This window comes from Chiloscyllium plagiosum, unplaced genomic scaffold, assembly GCF_037043375.1.
Source record: "Chiloscyllium plagiosum isolate Xiang-an unplaced genomic scaffold, Cpla_swu_hap1 HiC_scaffold_4, whole genome shotgun sequence".
NCBI lineage: Eukaryota > Metazoa > Chordata > Chondrichthyes > Orectolobiformes > Hemiscylliidae > Chiloscyllium > Chiloscyllium plagiosum.
Window position 1 is genome coordinate 132,836,478 of NW_028270142.1, and position 24,272 is coordinate 132,860,749.

The window sequence follows — 24,272 nt, forward strand, 5'->3', positions numbered from 1 at the left end:
AAAACAGCCCCAGCCTACTCGCTTCTCCCTATAGCTCAAATTCTCCGACCCTGGCAACATCCTTGTAAATCTTTTCTGAACCCTTTCAAGTTTCACAACATCTTTCCAATAGGATGGAGACCAGAATTGCATGCAATACTCCAACAATGGCCTAAGCAGAGTCCTGTACAGCCGCAACATGACCTCCCAACTCCTGTACTCAATACTCTGACCAATAAAGGAAAGCATACCAAACACCTTCTTCACTATCCTGTCTATCTGCGACTTTACTTTTAAGGAGCTATGAATCTGCACTTCAAGGTCTCTTTGTTCAGCAACACTCCTTAGGAACTTTCCTTTAAGTGTATACGACCTGCTAAGATTTGCTTTCCCAAAATGCAGTACCTCACATTTATCTAAATTAAATTCCATTGGCCCATCTGATCAAGATCCTGTTGTAATCTGAGGTAACCTTCTTAGCTGTCCACTACACCTCCAATTTTGGTGTCATCTGCAAACTTGCTAACTATACCTCTTATGCTCACATCCAAATCATTTATATAAATGATGAAAAGTAGTGGGCCCAGCGTCGATCCTTGAGACTGGTCACAGGTCTCCAGTCTGAAAAACAACCCTCCACCTACTGTCTTTTATCTTTGAGCCAGTTCTGTATCCAAATGGCTAGTTCTCTCTTTATTCCATGAGATCTAACCTTGCTAACCAATTTCCCATGGGGAACTTTGTCAAATGCCTTACTGAAGTCCATATAGATCATGTCTACCACTCTGCCCCCATCAATCCTCTTTGTTACTTCTCCAGAAAACTCAATCAAGTTTGTGAGACATGACTTCCCACGCACAAAGCCATGTTGACTATCCCTAATCAGTCCTTGCCTTTCCAAATACATGTACATCCTGTCCCTCAGGATTCTCTCCAAACACTTGCCCACCACTGACGTCAGGCTCAGTGGTCTATAGTTCCCTGGCTTGTCCTTACCACCTTTCTTAAACAGTGGCACCACGTTAGCCAACCTCCAGTCTTCTGGCACCTCACCTGTGACTATCGATGATACAAATATCTCAGTAAGAGGCCCAGCAATCACTTCTCTAGCTTCCCACAGAGTTCTAGGGTACACCTGATCAGGTCCTGGGGATTTATCCACTTTTATGCATTTCAAGACATCCAGCACTTCCTTCTCTGTAATATGGACATTTTTCAAGATGTCACCATCTATTTCGCTACATTCTATGTCAGTAAATACTGATGCAAAATACTCGTTTAGTATCTCCCCCATCTTCTGTGGCTCCACACAAAGGCCATCTTGCTGATCTTTGAGGGGCCCTATTTTCTCCCTAGTTACTCTTTTGTCCTTAATGTCTTTGTAAAAACCCTTAGGATTCTCCTTAACTCTATTTGCCAAAGCTATCTCATGTTGCCTTTTTGCCCTCCTGATTTCTCTATTAAGTACACTCCTCCTGCCTTTATACTCTTCTAAGGATTCACTTGATCTATCCTGTCTAAACCTGACATATGCTTTCTTCTTTTTCTTAATCAAACCCTCTATTAGTGGAAAACATTTTTACAAAACCTATTTGGTTATAGATTTCCATCATGTTGAAAATATGAAACACTTAATTTATGCCAACAAATCTCATTTCAAAGGATTCCCTCTTCTTTTTGGGCCCACCTGACCTAGGAAGTGCTGTGAAATCCTCTACTGAGTTTCACTTGAACAATTGTGGCATGACTAGCTGTTTTATGGCCATTTGCCTGCTGACTGTAACTGGTGTAACATTTCTATCCACTTTAAGAAGTTTATGCTAAGACATACATTCGTGCTTAAATAATCATCCTTAAGCATGAAGGATGTGTGTGTTCTTTCTATCTGAAACTTGCAGAGTTGCTTGTAGAATACCTTACAGCTTGAGTATTATACTACTTGGATCATGAACTTGCACTGCTGAGGACTATAAATATTATTTCTTCAGCCATGTTATATTGTCTGATAATACAGTGACGCACATCCCTGTATCAAGCTTCAAATTGGTGACATGCCCAATGAGATAAGTAACTTCATGTCAAGAGGTGGCTCGTTTCTTAAACAGGACACAATTTATTGCATCATAACAATAAGATACAAATTACATAGGTATGATATATATTGTTATCAATCAAAGGGCAACCTCGTGGTGTCTATTTTCTTTGAGGAAGGGCGGCATGGTGGCTCAGTGGTTAGCACTGCTGTCTCACAGCACCAGGGTTCCAGGTTTGATTCCGGCCTCAGGCGATTGTCTGTGTGGAGTTTACACATTCTCCCCATGTCTGTGTGGGTTTCCTCCGGGTGCTCTGGTTTCCTCCCGCAATCCAAAGATGTGCAGGTCAGGTGAACTGGCCATGCTAAATTGCCCATAGTGTTAGGTGCATTAGTCAGAGGGAAATGGGTCTGAGTGGGTTACTCTTTGGAGGGTCAGTGTGGACTGGTTGGCCCGAAGGGCTGTTCCCACACTGTTGGGAATCTAATCTAATCAGAACTGGAGCCCCTGCCCATCCCAAGTTCATATCACGTTATCATTTATTTGGCAGTGCTGAATGAACAACTTCCCTAATATCTTGTTTAACAAAACTAGGAAATTGTACTACAACTGCTTGAAACATGTATCTTTAACGTAATGTGAGAGAACCATCTGCTTTTGGCAGTTTATTACATTAACAAGGAGCCACTAAGCAATAACTTTGTTTCACTGAACCTTTGGGTGCACAAACAGTGTTCCTAATTTGTTCTAAAAGCAAAGGCAAAAGTTAAAAAAAATGTTTTACCTGCTCTTCATTTTGGAACTCTGGATTATACTGTGCCATATCTTCTGATGGTGGCTGTTGAACTAAACTTTTACAGACAAGCCATGTCGCCAAGCCAGCAACAAACATTCCAACATCTGGAGCAAAAAGTCTAATAATGTTCCCAGCATCTGCCCCACTCACGCTGTGAAGAAAAAGAAACATACTTTAGGTAAATGTGAAGACCTTTCAAAATTAATGTAGCACAGACGTACATTCATTTTGTTATCACTAGTAATCACTCAATCTTTTAAAATTTGTTTGCAGGATGCTAACAATGGACTACTACTGAGGATAGACTGTCATGGAATATAAAATTGCAAAGATAATTCATAGTTCCAGATCTAATATAACACTAGCACAATCTTGGAATCATGTGTTTTTACTTTTTACAATAATTATACTCAACATATTATTAAGTACTGAGAGTTTCTGTCCTGGAAATATGTTCTTCCAAAATATTTCTCTAGAATTCGATGTCATTTGTCTTTCTAACCAAAGTTGAAACATTTGTTTTTAACACTTGGGCAAACTGCACTGACAAAGTACAACTAATAGTAAATTATAATATTTATTCCAATACTCATGCTAGTTTTCACCATCTCCTTTTCTCAGTAGTTCAACGATTTGTGAACATCAATGTAAAGGTTTGGGATGGGCCTAACCTTCATGCCTGGATGACTACAGCTCCAGGAACACTGAAGACCTTGACACCATCCAGGACAAAGCAACAAGCTTGATTATCTCATTTCCTCTATAACAACATTAATTACACTTGAAATAAATACTGCTTCATTAGCTAAAACGTTCTGTAGATTATCCTTGACATGGGTGCTGGGTATTGGACTGGGGTGAACAAAGTCAGAAGTCACGTGACACCAGGTCATACTCCAACAGGTTTATCTGAAATCTCAAGCTTTCAAAGCGCTGCTCCTTTGTCAGGTGATGAAGGAGCTGACAAAGGAGCAGCATTCCGAAAGCTTGCAGTTTCAAATAAACCTGGTGGACTATAATCTGGTGTTGTGTGACTTCTGACTTTGTAGATTATTTTGACATTGAGGAAAAAAGCTAAAAGAATGCGCATCTTTCTTCTAGGTATTTTCCTATTTAGGAATCTTCACCTGTAAAAATGAATAATGTCTGATCAGGAGAGGCACGCATGTCTGCTTTTTTTTTTAAATTGGAGGTGTAGTGGACAGCGAAGAGGGTTACCTCAGATTACAACAGGATCTTGACCAGATGGGCCAATGGGTTGAGAAGTGGCAGATGGAGCTTAATTCAGATAAATGCGAGGTGCTGCATTTTGGGAAAGCAAATCTTAGCAGGACTTAAACACTTAATGGTAAGGTCCTAGGGAGCGCTGCTGAACAAAGAGACCTTGGAGTGCAGGTTCATAGCTCCTTGAAAGTGGAGTCACAGTGAAGAAGGCGTTTGATATGCTTTCCTTTATTCGTCAGACCATTGAGTACATGAGTTGGGAGGTCATATTGCAGCTGTACAGGACATTAGTTAGGCCACTGTTGGAATATTGCGTGCAATTCTGGTCTCCTTCCTATTGGAAAGATGTTGTGAAACTTGAAAAGGTTCAGAAAAGATTTACAAGGATGTTGCCAGGGTTGGAGGGTTTGAGCTATAGGGAGAGGCTGAACAGGCTGGGGCTGTTTTCCCTGAGGCTGAGGGGTTACCTTATAGAGGTTTACAAAATTATGAGGGCATGGATAGGGTAAATAGACAAAGTCTCTTCTCTGGGGTCCAGAACTAGAGGGCATAGGTTTAGGGTGAGAGGGAAAGATAAGGGCCTGTTTCCACACTGTAAGTAATCTAATATAAAAGAGACCTAAGAGGTCTTTCTTCACATAGAGGGTGGTACGTTTATGGAATGAGCTGCCAGAGGAAGTAGTGGAGGCTGATACAATTGCAACATTTAAGAGGCATTTGGATGGGATATGGTTAGGAATGATTGGAGGGATATAGGCCGGGTACTGGCAGGTGGGACTAGATTTGGGGGGGGGCACGGTGGCACAGTGGTTAGCACTGCTGCCTCACAGCGCCAGACACCCGGGTTCAATTCCCGCCTCAGGTGACTGACTGTGTGGAGTTTGCACATTCTCCCCGTGTCTGCGTGGGTTTCCTCCGGATGCTCCAGTTTCCTCCCACAGTCCAAAAATGTGCAGGTTAGGTGAATTGGCCATGCTAAATTTCCCGTAGTGTTAGGTGAATGGGTAAATGTAAGGGAATGGGTGTGAGTGGGTTGCGCTTCGGCGGGTCGGTGTGGACTTGTTGGGCCGAAGGGCCTGTTTTCACACTGTAAGTAATCTAATCTAATCTAATTGGGTTGGGATATCTGGTCGGCATGGACGGGTTGGACCAAAGAGTCTGTTTCCATGCTGTATATCTCTATGACTCTATGTCCCAGCAAGCTTTACCTCTCAACTCATGCCATGGTGCAAACAAAAGTCGCAAGTAAAGGTCAGGACCAGAATACAAAAGGCCAATTAAAATGGTATTATTTCTTCAAAATTTAACTTGCTCCATTTCTTGATAAATCTAGAGGAAGAACCAAGGTGCATAATGTAGAACTGTATATGCCATTCTGTGCGGATAAGATAAAATGTCAAGGGACTGTAATGCCAAAGAAGAAGATCAAAACAGTATTAAACTACATTCCATGCAATCTCCAAGCATAAAACCACAAGAAGAATTATCCTTTTACACTGAATGAATGAGAAACTTTAATGTACGCATTATAAATGCAAATCAAGAAATGTTCAATGTTCAGCATAGTTGTAAAAATTAGCCAGGTTGGGGATTTAACAACTTTTTCATTGAAGAACCAAAGAGAAACAAACTGCTCTTCACACCAAAAAGGAACAATTATTTCTACATGCATTGCACTGCAATGTCGACAAATATTGGCAAGGAATCATTCACCCTGTCTGCAGCAAACACAGCAATAAAAATAGTATGAGTCACCCACAAACATTCACACATCTCACAGTCCTGTCTGGATCAGGTTTCCTTGAGTCTACAGTGCTGCCTAGTCTGTAAAAAAAGCTACACATGCCATTCATTGTATAACAGCCTGTATCTGGTTTTGCTCCACCATCCCCCAAAGTCTAGCACCCACTTTTTCTATGCTTTCCCAAAAGAGCAGCTCCTGATCTCAGTTGTGCTGAGCGTAAGGTCAGGTATAATGGCACTGAGGCAGATGGTAAAAGTAAAAGGAGCTTAACCACAAATTTCTTAGCATTATGTTGTAGAACTTTATAGATGAGAGCAAGTTATTGTGGGGAACATCAAATGTGACTCATACTAAAGTGATAAGTGCATTCCAAGAAACTAAAGAAGCGTAACTGTCAGGAGGGACTATTAAAAATAAAACTTAAAATTTGCAGTAGAACACTAGAAAATTTACTGTTTCTTGTTGCTTGTTTTCTGTACTTCACTTATCTTAGTTTACAACTGTTTTGAACTTGCTTAAAGCAAAAAATTCATACACATATCCCCTCAGCTTGGGGGTGTAGCCATTATAATGAGTCAAGATAGATTTGTGCAGCAAGGGTTGACAGAGGTGTTAGATTGATAAAATTCAGATGTAGAATAAACACATGCTTAAAAGATCTAAACCAAGTTTTCTCTATCTTTTAGGCTGGATATTTGTTTCATACTCTAATTATACATATGTCTGAAAGAGGAAATGAAATGGGTACATCTGATTTACTATGCAGCACTAAAGTTTTATGCTGCAATCATACATCAGAAATTTGGCTTCTTGACTTTGTAAAAATTGCATGCCATTCCAGATATTATGCAACATTGTTTCTAATCTCTGTCAGACGTCACACTGTCAGGTGATGAGGGAGTAGTGCACCAAAAGCTTGTGATTTTAAATAAAACTGTTGAACCCTGGTGTCATGTGACTTCTGACTTTGTGCACCCCAGCCCAACACTGGCATCTCCACATCATGTGAAAACTCTGAACAATTCTCTTAGACTTTGCACATGCACTTCTGGAAATACTTGATAGGCTCAGGAATATAATAAAATAATCAGAACAAAATCGCTAGATAGGCTGCTTATAATCAATAGATATTTATAGATCAATAGCGGTGGATCACTGGTACAGTTTCATTTCATTCTCATTGCTAAGTAGCAAAGATAATTTTATATGGTGCAGTGTATTGGATGCCAGTACTGTAAAAAGGGTAAGATGGGCATTCAGCCTGTGCTATATGATGTGATGAGCTTGTGACCTAGCTGGGTGGTCAGAAAAAGTCCTAAGGCAAAGCACAGCAATTCATCAAAAGAAAAGGAAAATAAGAAATTATAACTCAAGTTACTCACATCTGAATTACTGATGAGCTTCTTTTTACAATTACTGAAGAGCTTTTTAAAGATAATTGTCTTGAAAACATGTAGCTTTTCTTTCCCATTATCTTAATAATTTATAGCTGTTAATTGAGTTTTCACTTACATTGGCACCCTTGACCTGCCTCAGCTTTTTTTCGTGCCTTTGTGCTCTTTCTGCAAACTACAGGCTTTTCATCAGTTGAATTTACAACGAATGCTTACAGGAGAAGAAATTGACCTACACATTGACTTCTCCCATACCTTAAGGGATAGAAGGAAAATGTACTTGTCAATTTTTGTAAAGGCAGATACAACATTTTGTCTTTACATATGTAACTATGTTACCCTGAATTCCAAAATTTTGAATTGAGAATTGAATCTTCATGTGTGCTTTAGTAGCCAATCAAAAGACACTATGGTTGGTTTATTTGGGGGCTTCTGTGCTATACAGAACCATCTTTTCATATCCTAAAAAGCTTGAATCTCCTATTCTGCACACCCTGCAGCCACAACCCTACACCTTATTTCCCAGAAAGTCTTAAAACATTTGATCAAACGGAGGAAAGAAAACCTTCTGCTGATCACTAAAAACTGCTCTCCCTTGGCTGATGAATCAGTACTCCTCCAACATACTTGGAGGAAGCACTGAGGGTGGCAAGGGTACAGAATTTATTCTGGCTAATGGACACTGTTTTTGCTAGACTGGATCTGCAGCTGATGGTGAGGAAACAACAAAAAGGGAAAAATATACTTTACCTCAACCTCACCAATCTGTCTGCCACAGGTGCATCTTTTCTTAACAGTACCTGTAAGAGTGACCACCACACAGTCGATGCTGCAAAGGCTATGGGACTCAACAACATTTGAGCAACAACATTGAAGATGTCTGCTCCAGGACTTGACAGTTCACTTGTCAAGCTGTTCTAGTGCAGCTACAACACTGGCATCTATCCAGAAATGTGAAAAATTGCCGACATACGGCCAATACATAAAAAGCAGGAAATATCAAACATGGCCAATTACCACCCCATTTATCTATTCTAGTAATTGATAATGTGATGGAAGATGCCATCAATACTGTTATCAAGCAGCACATCTCAGCAATAACATGTCTACTGACACTCTGTTCAGTTTTGTTAGGATCACTCTCCTCTTAACATCAATTATGTCTTGGTTTAAAATAGATAAAATATCTGACCTATTCAGCATAAATATAGCATGCCAGGCAGCATTAGGAGGTAGAGAAGTCAACGTTTTGGGTACAAACCTTATTCAGGAATGGAGGTGGGGTTAGGGGGAGCTGCAGATTAAGGGGATGGTGTTTGGGTGGGGAGAGGGGTGGAATGGTGAGGTAGTGATAGGTAAACACAAGTAATGGGTATGACCTGGTTAGTCAATGGGAGGAATTAATCCAGTTGGTAGCTGGAAGGAAGGATCAGTAAGTGGAATGGAAGGGTACTTCCTGCTTGTCTACTTTGGAATCCAGCATTTGCAGGTTTTTTTTGTCTTACTTACTGCAAAAGAACAAGTTTGTCGCTGTTGGAGGTCAATCATCTTAGCTCCAGAACATCTGTACAGGATTTCCACAGGGAAGAATTGTGAATGAATCTGTTCAAAGATATTATGACACAGTTCTGGAGCAGGTAGGACTTGAACCCAGGCCAACTGGCTCAGAGGTAGGATCACTCCCAATGTACCATAAGAGCCTTAGTTCTATAGGTTATGCATTACTTAAAGGCCAATTTCAAAATTCCTCCAGTATTTGGCCCACAGAGTTTTCTAGTCTGTGGTTACTTCCAATTAGGTGAATATTTTCCTAATCAACCTGTATTACACATCTCTGGAGCAGGTGGGACTTGAAATTGAGCTTCCTCAATCAGAGGTAAAGACACTATCACTGTGCCACAAGAACCTTAGTTCCAAAAAGTATACATTTTCTAATCACCCTGTTTAGAGATGTTAGAATACACCTCTGGAGCAGGTGGTATTTGAACTAGTCCTTCTGGCTTTGAGATAGGGACACACTCACTGTGTCACAAGAACCCAAATTCTAAGGGGTAGTGTCCTAGGCTTAACCACTTGAAGCTGCTTCATCAATTACCTTCCCTTCATCAGAGTCTGGGGAAGGCATGGCATCATATTACTGGCACTGGACCAAGTAACCCATGAGTCCAGGTTAATGTCTGGGGACATGGGATTACATCTCACCATGGCAGATGGTGAAATTTGAATTCAATAAAAACGTCTGGAATGAAATGCTTGTCTAATGGTGATCATGTCCCTATATCTAGACCAGCAGATATAGTGAACACTGGTTCAAGTCCCACCTGCTCCAGAGGTATGAAAAACATCTCTGGCTAGGTTTATTAGAAAAATATTCTGGATTAGTGGTGCTGGAAGAGCACAGAATAGGTTAGTAAAAATAAACACCGATTGTCATCGAAATCCATCTATTTGACTAACATCATTTCGAGTCGAAAATCTGCATCCTTCACTGTCCAGATCCACTGCAATGTGGTTGACTCTTAACTGTCCTCTGGGTTATTAGGGCAGGTAATAAATGCTGGCTTTGCCAGTGACTTCTACATTCAGATAACATATAATAAAATGTTAAAAAAAGGTCAGAACTGGGGATATTCTCAAGTGAGTAGATATGTTGCTGTGCTGCACTGTGCTACATCAGTGTAACATCTCCAGAATAAGTCACCACCTGACGCAGCAAACACATTTCAAACAAATAGCCATGTTTCAATATCTGAGGACAGTAGCCCTTGGTTAAGTCAAGGGATACTGTAATTAGGCTGGGGTTATCACCACAGACAAGGGTATTCTTTAATTTTAGTCCACTGGCTTGGACAAGGTCAGTTGGTTGCTTGAGGTGGTTGGGTTCAGGAGTTCCATACAACTGCAATACAGAAGCTAAATTCAATCCTTCAGGTCCAGTGCTATCAGTCTGGGGATTAGTGGTGGGTCAATCAGGGAGCTGCTCATTCACATCAGTCAAGGCTGTTCTTCCAATTCAGTTAGCAGTGTTCACCATGGTCAGTCCTGAGGATCTGCTCACTAATTTTAAGGTAGAGTTTCAGGGGCCATCCCTTGTAGAAGGGAGTGGGAGGGGGAGTTAAAGTGTTCACGGGGCGGTTGGGTTGGTTGGTGCGGGTGTCCCAGAGGTGTTCCCTCAATTAGGCGGCCTGTCTCCCCAATGTAGAGGAGACCACATCAGGTGCAGCGGATGCAATAAATGATGTGTGTGGAGGTGCAGGTGAAGTTGTGGCGGATATGGAAGGATCCCTTGGGGCCTTGGAGGGAAGTAAGGGGGGAGGTGTGGGCGCAAGTTTTGCATTTCTTGCAGTTGCAGGGGAAGGTGCCGGGAGTGGAGGTTGGGTTGGTGGGGGGTGTGGACCTGAGGGGGGGGTCACAGAGGGAGTGGTCTTTCCAGAACGCTGATAGGGGAGGGGAGGAAATATATCCCTGGTGGTGGGGTCCGTTTGGAGGTGGCGGAAATGACGGCGGATGATACGCTGTATATGGAGGTTGGTGGGGTGGTCGGTGAGGACCAATGGGGTTCTGTCCTGGTGGCGGTTGGAGGGGCGGGGCTCAAGGGCGGAGGAGCGGGAAGTGGAGGAGATGCGGTGGAGGGCATCGTCGATCACGTCTGGGGGGAAATTGCGGTCTTTGAAGAAGGAGGCCATCTGGGTTGTACGGTATTGGAACTGGTCCTCCTGGGAGCAGATGCGGCGGAGACGAAGGAATTTGTAATATGGGATGGCGTTTTTACAGGGGGCAGGGTGGGAGGAGGTGTAGTCTAGGTAGCTGTGGGAGTCGGTCGGTTTATAGTAAATGTCTGTGTTGATTCGGTCGCCCGAGATAGAAATGGAAAGGTCTAGGAAGGGGAGGGAGGAGTCTGAGACAGTCCAGGTGAATTTGAGGTCGGGGTGGAAGGTATTGGTAAAGTGGATGAACAGTTCAACCTCCTCGTGGGAGCGTGAGGCAGCGCCAATACAGTCATCGATGTAGCGGAGGAAAAGGTAGGGGGTGGTGCCAGTGTAGCTGCGGAAGATGGACTGTTCCACATATCCGACAAAGAGGCAGGCATAGCTGGGGCCCATGTGGGTGCCCATGGCTACTCCTTTGGTTTGGAGGAAGTGGGAGGATTGGAAAGAGAAGTTATTCAGGGTGAGGACCAGTTCAGTCAGTCGAAGGAGGGTGTCAGTGGAAGGGTACTGCTTGGTACGGCGGGAAAGGAAGAAGCGGAAGGCGTTGAGTTCTTCGTGATGGGGGATGGAGGTGTACAGGGACTGGATGTCCATGGTGAAGATAAGGCGTTGGGGACCGGGGAAGCGAAAATCATGGAGGAGGTGGAGGGCGTGGGTGGTGTCCCAAACGTAGGTGGGGAGTTCTTGAACTAAGTGGGACAGGACCGTGTCGAGGTATGCAGAGATGAGTTCGGTGGGGCAGGAGCAGGCTGAGACAATGGGTCGGCCGGGGCAGTCAGGTTTGTGGATTTTGGGCAGGAGGTAGAAACGGGCGGTGCAGGGTTGTGGGACTATGAGGTTGGAGGCGGTGGATGGGAGATCACCTGAGGTGATGAGGTTATGAATTGTCTGGGAGATGATGGTTTGGTGGTGGGAGGTGGGGTCATGGTCAAGGGGGCAGTAGGAGGAGGTGTCCGCGAGCTGACGTTTAGCCTCAGCGGTGTAAAGGTCGGTGCGCCAAACTACTACCGCACCTCCCTTGTCTGCTGGTTTGACAGTGAGATTGGGGTTGGAACGGAGGGAGTGGAGGGCTGCACGTTCCGAGGGTGAGAGGTTGGAGTGGGTGAGAGGGATGGAGAAGTTGAGGCGGTTAATGTCGCGGCGGCAGTTGGCTATGAAGAGATCGAGGGCGGGTAAGAGGCCAGCACGGGGTGTCCAGGTGGATGGGGTGTGTTGGAGGCGGGAGAAGGGGTCGTCAGAGGGTGGGCGAGAATGCCTTTTTCCGAGAATGCCTTTTTCCTGAGGAGGTCATTTTGGTTTCTCACTGTGGACGTCGGAACTGGCGGTGATGAGTGGTGCATCATACCGTTTGTATGAGGGCATCCTTGAGAATTTCGAAGTGCCCGTCATGTTTCTGGCTGCAGTGTCTGGTGTGCAGTTGGGCTTTAAATCTGGTCCAAGAAAAATAAGTGCCATAAGATCCTATCAGTGGCAAGTACTTCCATCTCTCTTGACATATTATTGACATAACCCATGAGAGGGTTGCTGAAGTCCCAGTTGCATAATTAATGGAGAGAGTAACATTGCACAAGGTGAGTCACCGTAAGTCCCAACTGGGTGGGATGAATCTTACTTGACTTACCACTTTAACTGAACATGGAAATTTCCAATCTCCTTCTTAACACACACCAAACTTAAAAGCCATGCATGATTCTAACTACTATAGAACCCAGGTTTCTGAAACAGTTGCTAAATATATATCATGAACCTTTATAGTACTCACTTATGAAATAATACTCAAGTAAAAAGATACAAACACACCGGATAAAAGTTTGTGCAAGTATGAGTCTGGAGGAACAACAGATATTCCCAAGTGAACATGAGGTCAATGGACATATTAACAGTTATACCACATTGGTTCAACATTAATCCAATTCTCCTTCATCTTTTCTGTTTCGCTTTTGGTTTATGAAAAAAAATTTTTTTTCAAATTAACGGGGCATTCCTCATTATGACCATTATCCGCATGATGGTTCTTCTAAAAGAAAAAGATTTTCCACAGGTTTGTACTTTCTTGTGGACTAACCCAACTACAACTGCATAGTCTAAGTTATTGTTCAAACTACATTTTCTTAAAAATTGCTTGTGCCTGTTTGCTGAACTATGAACATAGAACATAACAGGCCCTTCGGCCTTCGAAGTTGTGCCGTCCTGTGAAACCAATCTGAAGCCCATCCAATCTACACTATTCTATTCTTGTCCATATGCCTATCCAATGATCAATTACATGCCCATAAAGATGGCGAGTCTACAACTGTTGCAAAAGCACGTTCCAGCCCTTACTCTCTGAGTAAAGAAACTACCTCTGACATCTGTCCTAAATCTATCAGCGCTCAATTTGAAGCTATACCCCCTTGTGCTAGCCATCACCATCCTCGGAAAAAGGCTTTCACTGTCCACCCAATCTAACCCTCTGATTATCTTATAAGTGTCAATTAAGTCACCTCTCAACCTTCTTCTCTCTAATGAGAGCAGACTCAAGTCCCCCAACCTTTCCTCGTAAGACCTTCCCTCCATACCAGGCAACATCTTAGTAAATCTCCTCTGAAACTTTTCCAAAGCTTCTACATCCTTTCTATAATGCAGTGACCAGAACTGCACGCAATATTCCAAGTGCGGACACACCAGTGTTTTGCACTCCTGCAGCATGACCTCATGGTTCCGAAACTTGATCCCTCTACTAATAAAAGTTAACACTCCATATGCCTTCTTAAAGCCCTACCAACCTGGTTGTCAACTTTAAGGATCTATACATGAACACTGAGATTTCTCTGCTCATCTACATTTACCATTCACCCAAGTACTCTATATTTCTGCTACTCCTTCCAATGTGAATCACCTCACACTTTTCTGCATCAAACGCCATTTGCCACCTCTCAGCCCAGCTCTGAAGCTTGTCTATGTCCCTCTGTAACCTACAACATCCTTCGGCACTATCCACAACTATACAAACATTAGTGTCGCTCGCAAATTTACCAACCCATCCTTCTATGTCCTCATCCAGGTCGTTTATAAAAATGACAAACACAGTGGACCCAAAACAGATCCTTGCGGTACACCACTAGTAACTGAACTCCAGGATGAACATTTCCCATCAACCACCACCCTTTGTGGTTGCCATTGCCCTCAATCTTAAATGCCTCCGCATTTTGTATAGTAGCCTACCATGGGAACCTTATCAAATGCCTTACTGAAATCCATATACACTACATCAATGGCTTTACCCTCGTCCACGTGTTTGGTCACGTTCTCAAAGAACTCAATAAGGTTTGTGAGTCACAACCTTCCAGTCACAAAACCGTGTTGACTATCCCTAATTAACTTATTCCTATAGAGATGATTATAAATCCTATGTCTTATAACCTTTTCCAAAACTTTACCCACAACCAAAGAAAGGCTCACTGGCCTATAATTACCAGGGCTGCCTATACTCCCCTTCTTGAACAAGGAAACAACATTTGCTATCCTCCAGTCTGTAGACAATGATGGCAGAAAGATCAAAGCCAAAGGCTCGGCAATCTCCTCCCTGGCTTCCCAGAGAATCCTAGGGAAAAGCTGATCCAGCCCAGGGGATTCATCTATTTTCACACTTTCCAGAATTTCTAACACCTCCACCTTCCGAGCCTCAATCCCATCTAGTCTAACAGCCTGTTTCTCAGTATTCCCCTCAACAACATTGTCTTTTTCCAGTATGATGCAAAATATTCATTTAGCATTTCCCCTATCTCCTCTGACTCCACGCACAACTTCCCACTACTGACCTTGATTGACCCTAATTTACTCGAGTCATTCTTTAATCCCTTATATACCTATAGAAGTTCTCATGTCTCCTCATGTCGCTCATCTTTGCTCTCTCTTTAGGTCTTTCCTGGCTACCTTGTAACTTTCAATTGCCCTAACTAAGCCTTTACATCTCATCCTAACATCAGCCTTCTTCTTCCTCTTGACAAGAGATTCAACTTCCTTAGTAAACCACAGCTCCTGCACTTGATGACCTCCTCCCTGTCTAACTAGTACATACTAAGCAAGGACACGCAGTAGCTGTTCCTTGAATAAGCTCCATATTTCTTTTGTGCCCATCCTCTGCAGTTTCCTTCCCCATCCTATGCATCTTAAATCTTGTCTAATCGCATCAAAATTGCCTTTCCCCGGCTGTAGCTCTTGCCCTCCGGTGTATACCTATTCCTTTCCATCACTAAAGTAAACATAATTAAATTGTGGTCACTATCACCAAAGTGCTCACCTACCTTCAAATCTAACACCTGGCCGGGTTCATTACCCAGTACCAAACCTAATGTGCCCTAGCCCTTTGTTGGCCTGTCTACTGTATCAGAAAACCCTCTTGCACACAATGAACAAAAACTGACCCATTTAAAGTACTTGAACTATAGAATTCCCAGTCAATATTTGGAAAGTTGAAGTCCCCCATAACAAATACCCTGTCATTCTCGCTCCTATCAAGAATCATCTTTGCTATCCTTTCCTCTAAATCACTGGAACGATTCAGAGACCTATAGAAAACTCCTAACAGGGTGACCTCTCCTTTCCTGTTTCTAATCTCAGCCCATACTCCCTCAGTTGATGAGTCCTCAAACGTAATACTGTCCTTGACTAACAATGCCACACACCCACCTCTTTTACTATTTTCTCTGTTATGACTGAAACATCTAAATCTCAGAACCTGCCACAACCATTCCTGTCCCTGCTCTACCCATGTCTCTGAAATGGTCACAACATCGAAATCCCAGGTACCGACCCATGCTACAAGTTCACCCGCCTTATTCTGGATGCTCCTGGTGTTGAAATAGACACTTCAAACCAATGTTTTGCTTGCCGGTGTCCTCTTGCGACTCTGAAACCTTATTTGGACATCCCTACTCTCAACCTTTTGTATATTCAAGCTACAGTTTGAGTTTCTATACCCCTGCTGAATCAATTTAAACCCACTCAAACAGCATTAGCAAATTTCCCCCACAGGATATTGGTACCCCTCTGGTTCAGTGAAGACATCCTGTTTGTAGAGCTCCCATCTACCCTAGAAAGAGAACTAATGCATTAGCTCAGACATTACGAGTTGGCAACTAGAAAACGGAAAAGGCTCAGCAAATTGTTGGAAACTCCATACTCAAATTTAGACATTACGAGTTGGCAACTAGAAAACGGAAAAGGCTCAGCAAATTGTTGGAAACTCCATACTCAAATTTAGTCAAAAATGGAGAGAGGTCAACTGATTCCATAAAGAAGAGTTAGGTTTGGTAAGAGTACCACACATGAAGCCTTTACCTTCCCATCCTGTTTAATATATTCATTCAATTGCTGAGAAAGATTGACTGTGTCACCTGAGATGAAGTTGATGCACAAGTTGGCTAAATTTGAAGGTCATAAATGCAGGAAAAAATGGGTCATACAACGTAAATAACCTCTGGGATATGGTGTATGTGTATTTGAATTTGAGAGAGATTAGTCAAGGAGAAGACAAAATCAAGAAGTGTCTTAGACTTGAAACTAACAGTAATTGTTGTGGCTTAATAGTAATTACAGCGAGTATTTATGGTTAAGTATAACTACATTAATAAAGGGCTAATCTATCTTCTCACATGTTCATGTCCAGGTGCAATCGAGGATTTCTCTCAATCTAGAGTGTTTTTGCTTTGCCCACACTAAAACATGATTTGCGGCTCTATGACATAATAAGGTTGCTCCAGGGTTCTGAAGCATTCTACAACAGGATACATTTTACAAAGATTCCCTGAACTAATAGTGCAATTAAATTCAAGTATATAAATGCAAATTACAGCGCAAAATAGGCCATATAGCAAACAGCATAAGCAATAAGAGATAGATAGAGCAAAGTGGATCAGATCTAAGCTCTGCAGATCAGATCTAAGCTCTGCAGCCCTGCCACATCCAGTCATGAATAGTGGGAGACAATCAAACAATGCACTGGAGGCGGTGACTCTACAAATATCTTCATCCTCAATGATGGAACAGCAAAAGACATCAGTGCAAATGATAAGGCTGAAACGTTTGCAGCAATCTTCAGCTAGAAGTGGTGAGTGGATAATCCATCTCAGCCTCCTCTAGTGTCCCTAACATCACAGTATCAGTCAGCGACCAATTTGATTTACTCCATGTGTTATCAAGAAATGGTTGAAGGCAGAGGTTGATGCAGACATTTTGTGTTTGGCATGAAAAAAACGTATAAGATGTTAGAACTTTGGAAATGAGAAAATCCAGCTCAGGAAATAAGTAAAGGGGTAGCTGTACATACTTGTAAAAACACTTCATTAGTCATCAACACTAACAAAAGCTATTTTGTTTCTGATTAGTAAGAAGACTATGTGTAAAAGTAGCCCAAAAGCCATATACACACATAATTACATTCATTGGGGATGAAGCAATGTTTGTTTTAGATAGTACATGAGGCTAATAATGTTAATATAAAATTTTCATAGTTTAACATGATGCACCTTAAGGCTGTTTGTCATCGACTCTGATTCACTATGATTTAGTAAATGATCTTTGCATTACTCAGTACTTTTTAGGAGTGAAGACACAGCATATGTTCAGAGCCAGGCTAAAGCATAATATCTTTACAATTGGCCCAATGTACCAAAATGCTACAAGATGTTGTGGTACTTTTATTTAAACATCACATTTATTAATTTATTGGAATATCAGAAATAATAATGAAATAGATTTGAAAAGCCACCAAAACAAATATTATATCTGAACTTGGCAATGTTTGCATGATGAAAACAGTCATTTAACTGTGCTTCCTCTGTGCAACTACATGTAAATGGAGCAGCACTTCATTCTTAAGAAATTTATGCAACAACGTTGTAATCATAAGTTCACAGAATCCTGCAACACATGAGGCCACTCGGCCCATCAATGGCTTGACTGGCTCATTGATAAAACTGACATTTAATATTACACATCCCAACAACATTCCCATTGTAGTACTGAATAATTGAGCTTCAGCTCTAAACCAAATTATTTCAGTACATCTGCCAATGTTCAGGTACATCCCACCCCCAGAGCAAATACAAATGAAAAATCAGCTATTTACTGCTACATAGGTCTACTCTCAATGATCAGCAAAGTTTGCATAACAGGTCGACAGGGTGGTTAAGAAGGCATTTAGCATGCTTGTCTTCATTGCTCAGACCTTTGAGTAATGGAGTTGTGACATCAGGTAGTGGTTGTAGAAGACTTTGGTGAGGCTTCTTCTGGAAAACTGTGCGGTTATAGCAGGGATGTTATTAAACTGAAGAGGGCTCAGAAAAGATTTACTGGAACGTTGCCAGGAATGGAGGGTTTGAGATACAAAAATAGACTGGAAAAGTTGGGATGTTTGCTACTGGAGCGTAGGAGGTTGAGGTTATTAAGCTTATTAAGATTTCTAAAATCATGAGGGGCATAGATAAGGTGAATGACAGGGTCTTTTCCCTATGGTGGAGGAGTTCAAAACTAGGGGGCATACTTTGAAGATGAGAGGAGAAAGATTTAAAAAGGACATGAGGGGCAACCTTGTTATAGGGGAAGTGGTGCGTGTATGGAATGAACTGCCAGAGAAAGTGGTAGATACAAGCACCGTTACAATGTTTAAAAGACACTTGGATAAGATCATAAATAGTAAACATGATTTCAAGATGTCAGCGTTGGACTGGGGTGTACAAAGTGAAGGTTTGGAGAGATATGGGCCAAACACAGGCAAATGGGGTTAATTTAGATTGGGAACATGGTCGGCGTGGACTAGTTGGACCTAAGGGTCTGTTTCCATTCTGTATGACTCTATTATTCAATAATAGATGGTATTGTGGTCTGTGTTATCAAAGAATCAGAATCACAGAATTATCACACTGCAGAAGAAAGCCATTTGGCTCATCACACCTGTGCTGGCTTTTTAAAAAAAGCATCATTACCTAGTGGTAATCTTCAGTTGTTTCTCCATACCCTTGCAGACTATTTTTATTCAAATAACTTTCTAGTGCCCTCTTGAATGCCTCAACTGAACATGCCTCCACCACATTTCCAGCCACTATATTCTACACCTTAAGTAATTATGCAAAAATGATTTTTCTTACATTATCCTTTCTTCTTTTGCACATTATCTTAAGTTTATGTTCTACCATTCTTATTCCTTTTTGAGCAGCAATAGCTTCCCCCTCTCTATTCTATCCAACCCTCTCGTGACTTTGAAAACTTCAGTCAAATATCCTCCCAGCCTTCTCTTCCAAGAAGAACTCTCCCAAGTTCTTCAATCTCCCTCAGAACTACAGGCAGTTCAGAGAAAGTTCACTAGATTAATTCCAGATTATGAGGAGAGATTGAACAGTTTAGGCCTAAACTCAATAGAGTTTAGAAGAATGAGAGCGTATTTAATAAAGATATGCAAGATGCTAAAGGGGATTGACAAAGTTGATGAAGAGAAGATGTTACCCTTATGGGGCAATCTAGAATGAGAGATTAAGAGGTATTACTTCTCTCAGAGAGCCGTGAATCTGTGGACACAGGAACACTGAATAAATTTTAAGGAGATAAAGCAGATTTTTAATTAGCAATGGATTAGAGGGTGACAAGGAGTGGACAGGAAAGTGGAGTTGGGGTCAATATGAGATTAGCCATGATCATAATAAATGGCAGTGCAGACTTGAGGGGCTAAGTTGCCCACTCCTATAGTATAGCTGTTATAGTATAATTGAAGTTTCTCATTACAGGAATCACTCTTGTAAATTAGTTCTGCATTGTCTCCAATGCAGTTACCTCTTGCCCTATAATGCGATGTCCACAACTACACACAATGCTCTTAGATTTTATACAAATCAACTTCATCTTTTTGTTCTTGTACTCTTTGCCCCACTAATAATATGTGCTTTATTAACTGCTCTCTCTATCTGTCCTGCCAGTTTCAATGATCTGTGTACATATATACATGCAGAAGGAGTAGATGAAATAGGTTATTTAGTTGACCCAACCTTCTCACCATTCAATGAGGTCATGGCCGATCTGATAAACCACAACTCTACTTTCTATAACACAATTCACTTTGTGATTAACTATCTGTCTATCACAATCTTGAATATACTTGATGACCCAAATTCCTGCTCATCTGTGCTTTATATGCACGACCTCTTACTCTGAGGTGATGTTCTCTGGTCTGAGACTCTCACAAGGGAAAATAACATTTTACATCTATGCTGTCAAGTCTCATAAAAATCTAGTCTGTTTCAGTAAGGTTGCCTCTCATGATTCTAAATTCCAGTACATACAGGTTCAACCTACTTGACATCTTCTAATAAGACTGTCCCTCCATACCTGACATCAGCCTAGTGATGTCAATGTACCTTTCCTTAAATAAGGGGCTCAAAGATGTTTACAATATTCTAGTTATGTTCCAACCAGTACTCTGTATATTATCCTATTTTTATTTCAACAAAAATAGACTTTAAAGTCCAACATTTCATTTGCCTTCCCTGTTAACCATTGAATTTGAATGCTAGCTTTTTATGACCCATGCACAAGAATCTCAAATATCTCCATTCTGTAGCTTTCTGCAATGTTTCTCCATTTAACTAATATTAATCTTCTCTATTCTTCCTATCAGCATGCATAATATCAGCATGCTTCCTATCTGCATGAATAGAGAGGGGGAAGCTCAAATCTCACATTCCACTTGCCAATTTCCTTGTTTTGCATTGCATTCTCTGTCCTTTTCATAGTTTACAATTCTTCCAAGTTTTGAATCATCCACAAACTTTCTAACTGTCCCCTGCACACCAAAATCCAGTTCATTAATACAAATTAAGAAAAGCAAGGGTCCCACTAGCAATCTCCACTACAAACCTTCCCCACAGCCTGAAAAATATGTACTGACCTTTACTCTCTGTTTCTATCACACAGCAAATTTTGTATCCATGTTGCAACTTTCCCTTTGATACCATTACCTATAACTTTCCTCACAATCTGTTGGAAGGTACTGTTTCAAAAAGAAATCAAGAAATGCTCACCGAGTGCACAGCTCAGATTCTGCCAAGGCCATTAAAGCCTTGGTTTAAATTTGGGCAAAATAGCTAAATTCCAGTGGTGAAGTGAGAGTGACTACCCAGAATATAAGGGTGGTACTTGTAGGAAAGTGACTTAAAAAGTCATGGCAAAATTGAAGTCAATATGCTATTTAAAGTGCTGTATGCTTAAGCTATCCATGACTTCCTCAAACAGCCGAGCAGCAAAATTAGACCCTGGGTCTGACAGAATCTCTCTAGGTAGACCAATTCACGTGAAGAAAGCTACTAACTCCTCCACCACCCTTTATGCTTTAATACTCCATAATAGAATTGCTTCCAGAAATCTGGTAGACACATCCATTATGGTTAGCAAGTACTGGTTCCCATTTTTAGTTGTGGGGAGGGGGGGGGGGGACCTATACAATCAATCATAACCCGCATGAAAGGTTCTTTGAATATGGGGATTGGCATCAAAGGTGCTGGTTTTATTACTACCTGTGGCTTACCTACCATTTGGCACATATGACATGCATGGCAAAAGTTAACCACATCTTGTGCATCCCAGGCCAACAGAAATGCTTTTGTACTTTAACCTGAGTCTTTCTTTCACCTAGGTGACTTCCTACTGGCTATTCAAGTGCGTAAAGAACCTACCTGTGACATCTCCTCTATACCTTCCTCCTAATATCTTAAAACTATGACCCCCTCATGCCAGTCAATCCTGCCCCGGGGAGAAGTCTCTGGCTATTGACTCTATCCATGTCTCTCATTACCTTGTATACCTCAATCAGGTCATCTCTCTTCCTCCTTCTCTCCAGAGAGAAATGTCCGAGATTAGTCAACCTCTCTTCGTAAGACAAGCCCTCCAGTCCAGACAGCATCTTCGTAAACCTTCTTTGCACCCTCTCCAAAGCCTCCATATCTTTCCTACAATAGCGTGATCAGAACTGAACACAATATTCCAAGTGTGCTGTCTGTATGCTACCGACAACACAATCTTGTGCACTTCTCCCCTTTTCTCCTCTGCACTAATCAGCTGTAGTCTCCATTTTGTCTTTGGAGTCCACCTTGAAGATAATAACACTCAGCAATATTCTCTGACTCCTTTTCTGAGTATGCATTAACATATAAATCCTTTATTGTCTTGTCTTCCTGTTGTAAGTCTATTAGCCTTTCAAGACTAAACACTTAGAACATAGAAAAGTACAGCACAGAACAGGCCCTTCAGCCCACGATGTTGTGCCGAGGATTATTCTTAATCTAAAATAAAATAATCTAACTTATGCACCCCTCAATTCATTGCTGTCCATATCTAGCAGTCGCTTAAATGTCCCTAATGACTTTGCTTCCACCACCGCTGCTGGCAACGCATTCCATGCATTCACAACTCTCTGCATAAAGAACCTACCTCTGACATCTCCCCTATACCTTCCTCCTAATATCTTAAAACTATGACCCCTCATGCCAGTCAATCCTGCCCTGGGGAAAAGTCTCTGGCTATTGACTCTATCTATTCCTCTCATTATCTTGTATACCTCGATCAGGTCACCTCTCTTCCCCCTTCTCTCCAGAGAGAAAAGTCTGAGCTTAGTCAACCTCTCTTCATAAGACAAGCCCTCCAGTCCAGACAGCATCCTGGTAAACCTTCTTTGCACCCTTTCCAAAGCCTCCGTTAATTTCCTATAATAGGGCAACCAGAAGTTGACACAATATTCCACATGTGGTCTCACCAGGATCTTGCAGATCTGCAGCAAAACCTCGCAGCTCTTAGACCCGATCCCTCTTTAATGAAAGCCAAAACGCCATATGCTTTCTTAACAACACTATCCACTTGGATGGCAACTTTGAGGGATCTATGTACTTGAACACCAAGATCCCTCTGTTCTTCCACACTGCCAACAACCCTATCTTTAATCCTATATTCAGCATTCAAGTTTGACCTTCCAAAATGCATCACTTCGCATTTATCCAGGTTGAACTCCATCTGCCATTTCTCAACCCAGTTCTGCATCCTGTCAATGTCGTGTTGCAGCCTGCAATAGCCCTCAATACTATGAACACCACCTCCAACCTTTGTGTCATCAGCAAATCTACTAACCCACCCCTTAACTTCCTCATCCAAGTCATTTATGAAAACTACAAAGAGCAGAGGCCCAAGAACAGAGCCCTGCAGGACACCACTCACCACTGACTGCCAGGCAGAATTCTTCCCATCTACAACTACTTCCAGCCAACCAATTCTGAATCCAGACAGCCAAATCTCCCTTAATCCCATACCTCCTTACTTTATGAATGAGCCTACCATGAGGAACCTTACCAAATGCCTTGCTGAAGTCCATATACAACACATCCACTGCTCAACCTTCATTGACCTGTCTCATCACCTCCTCAAAGAACTCAATAAGATTTGTGAGGCATGACCTGCCCCTCAAAAAGCCATGCTGACTGCCTTCAATTGCATTATGCTTTTTGAAATAGTCATAAATCCTATCCCTCAGAATTCTTTCCAAAACCTTGCTAACCACAGACATAAGACTGACTGGTCTGTAATTGCCAGGGATTTCCCTATTCCCCTTCTTGAAAAGAGGAACAACATTTGCCTCCCTCCAATCCTCCACTACAATTCCCGCGGAGAGTGAAGAAGCAAAGATCTTTGCCAGCGGCTTAGCAACCTCCTTTCTCACTTCCAGGAGCAACCTAGGATAAATGTGGTCTGGCCCTGGGGAATTATTAATCTTAATTTTTGCCAAAATTTCCAGCGTATCTTGATCTATCCAAGCCCGTTTCCCAGCTTCTCAAAGTTCTCATTCACAAAGAGGTCTTTTCCTTAGTGAAAACCGAAGCAAAAAAACTCATTTAGGGCTTTGCCTATCTGCTCAAACTCCATGCACAAATTCCCTATGCTATCCCTGATCGACCCCACCTTCTCCCTGATCATTCTCTTATTCTTCATGTTTGAGTAAAATGCCTTTGGTTTCTCCCTATTTCTTCCTGCCAAGCTTTTTTCGTGCCCCCTCCTGGCTCTCCTCAGTCCATTTCCGAGCTCCTTTCTAGTAAGCCTGTAATCCTCCGAAGCTGTGCTGGACCCTTGCTTCCTCCACCTTACGTAAGCTACCTTCTTCCTTTTGACGAGAATCTCTCTGTTCTTGTCATCCAAGGCTCCTTAATCTTACCCCTTCTTGCCTGTCTCAGAGGAACAAATTTGTGCATCGCTCGCAACAACTGCTCCTTAAACAGTCTCCACATGTCTGTTGTGCCCTTTCTGTGGAACAACTGCTCCCAAATTGTACTTCCCAACTTTTGTCTGATAGCGCCATAATTTCCTTTTCCCCAATTAAATATC

At 42.0% G+C, this 24,272-nt stretch overlaps 1 protein-coding gene across 2 annotated transcripts in view; it reads right to left on the reverse strand.

The window, feature by feature from the left end:
- The window catches only part of LOC122548766 (piezo-type mechanosensitive ion channel component 2), a 782,240-nt gene that overhangs the window by 353,874 nt on the left and 404,094 nt on the right, over positions 1 to 24,272 (reverse strand). For both annotated transcript variants that reach the window (XM_087986703.1, XM_087986702.1), the window contains exon 5: positions 2,797 to 2,959. In XM_087986703.1, coding sequence (XP_087842829.1) covers positions 2,797 to 2,959 — 163 coding nt within the window. The remainder of the gene's footprint in view (positions 1 to 2,796; positions 2,960 to 24,272) is intronic.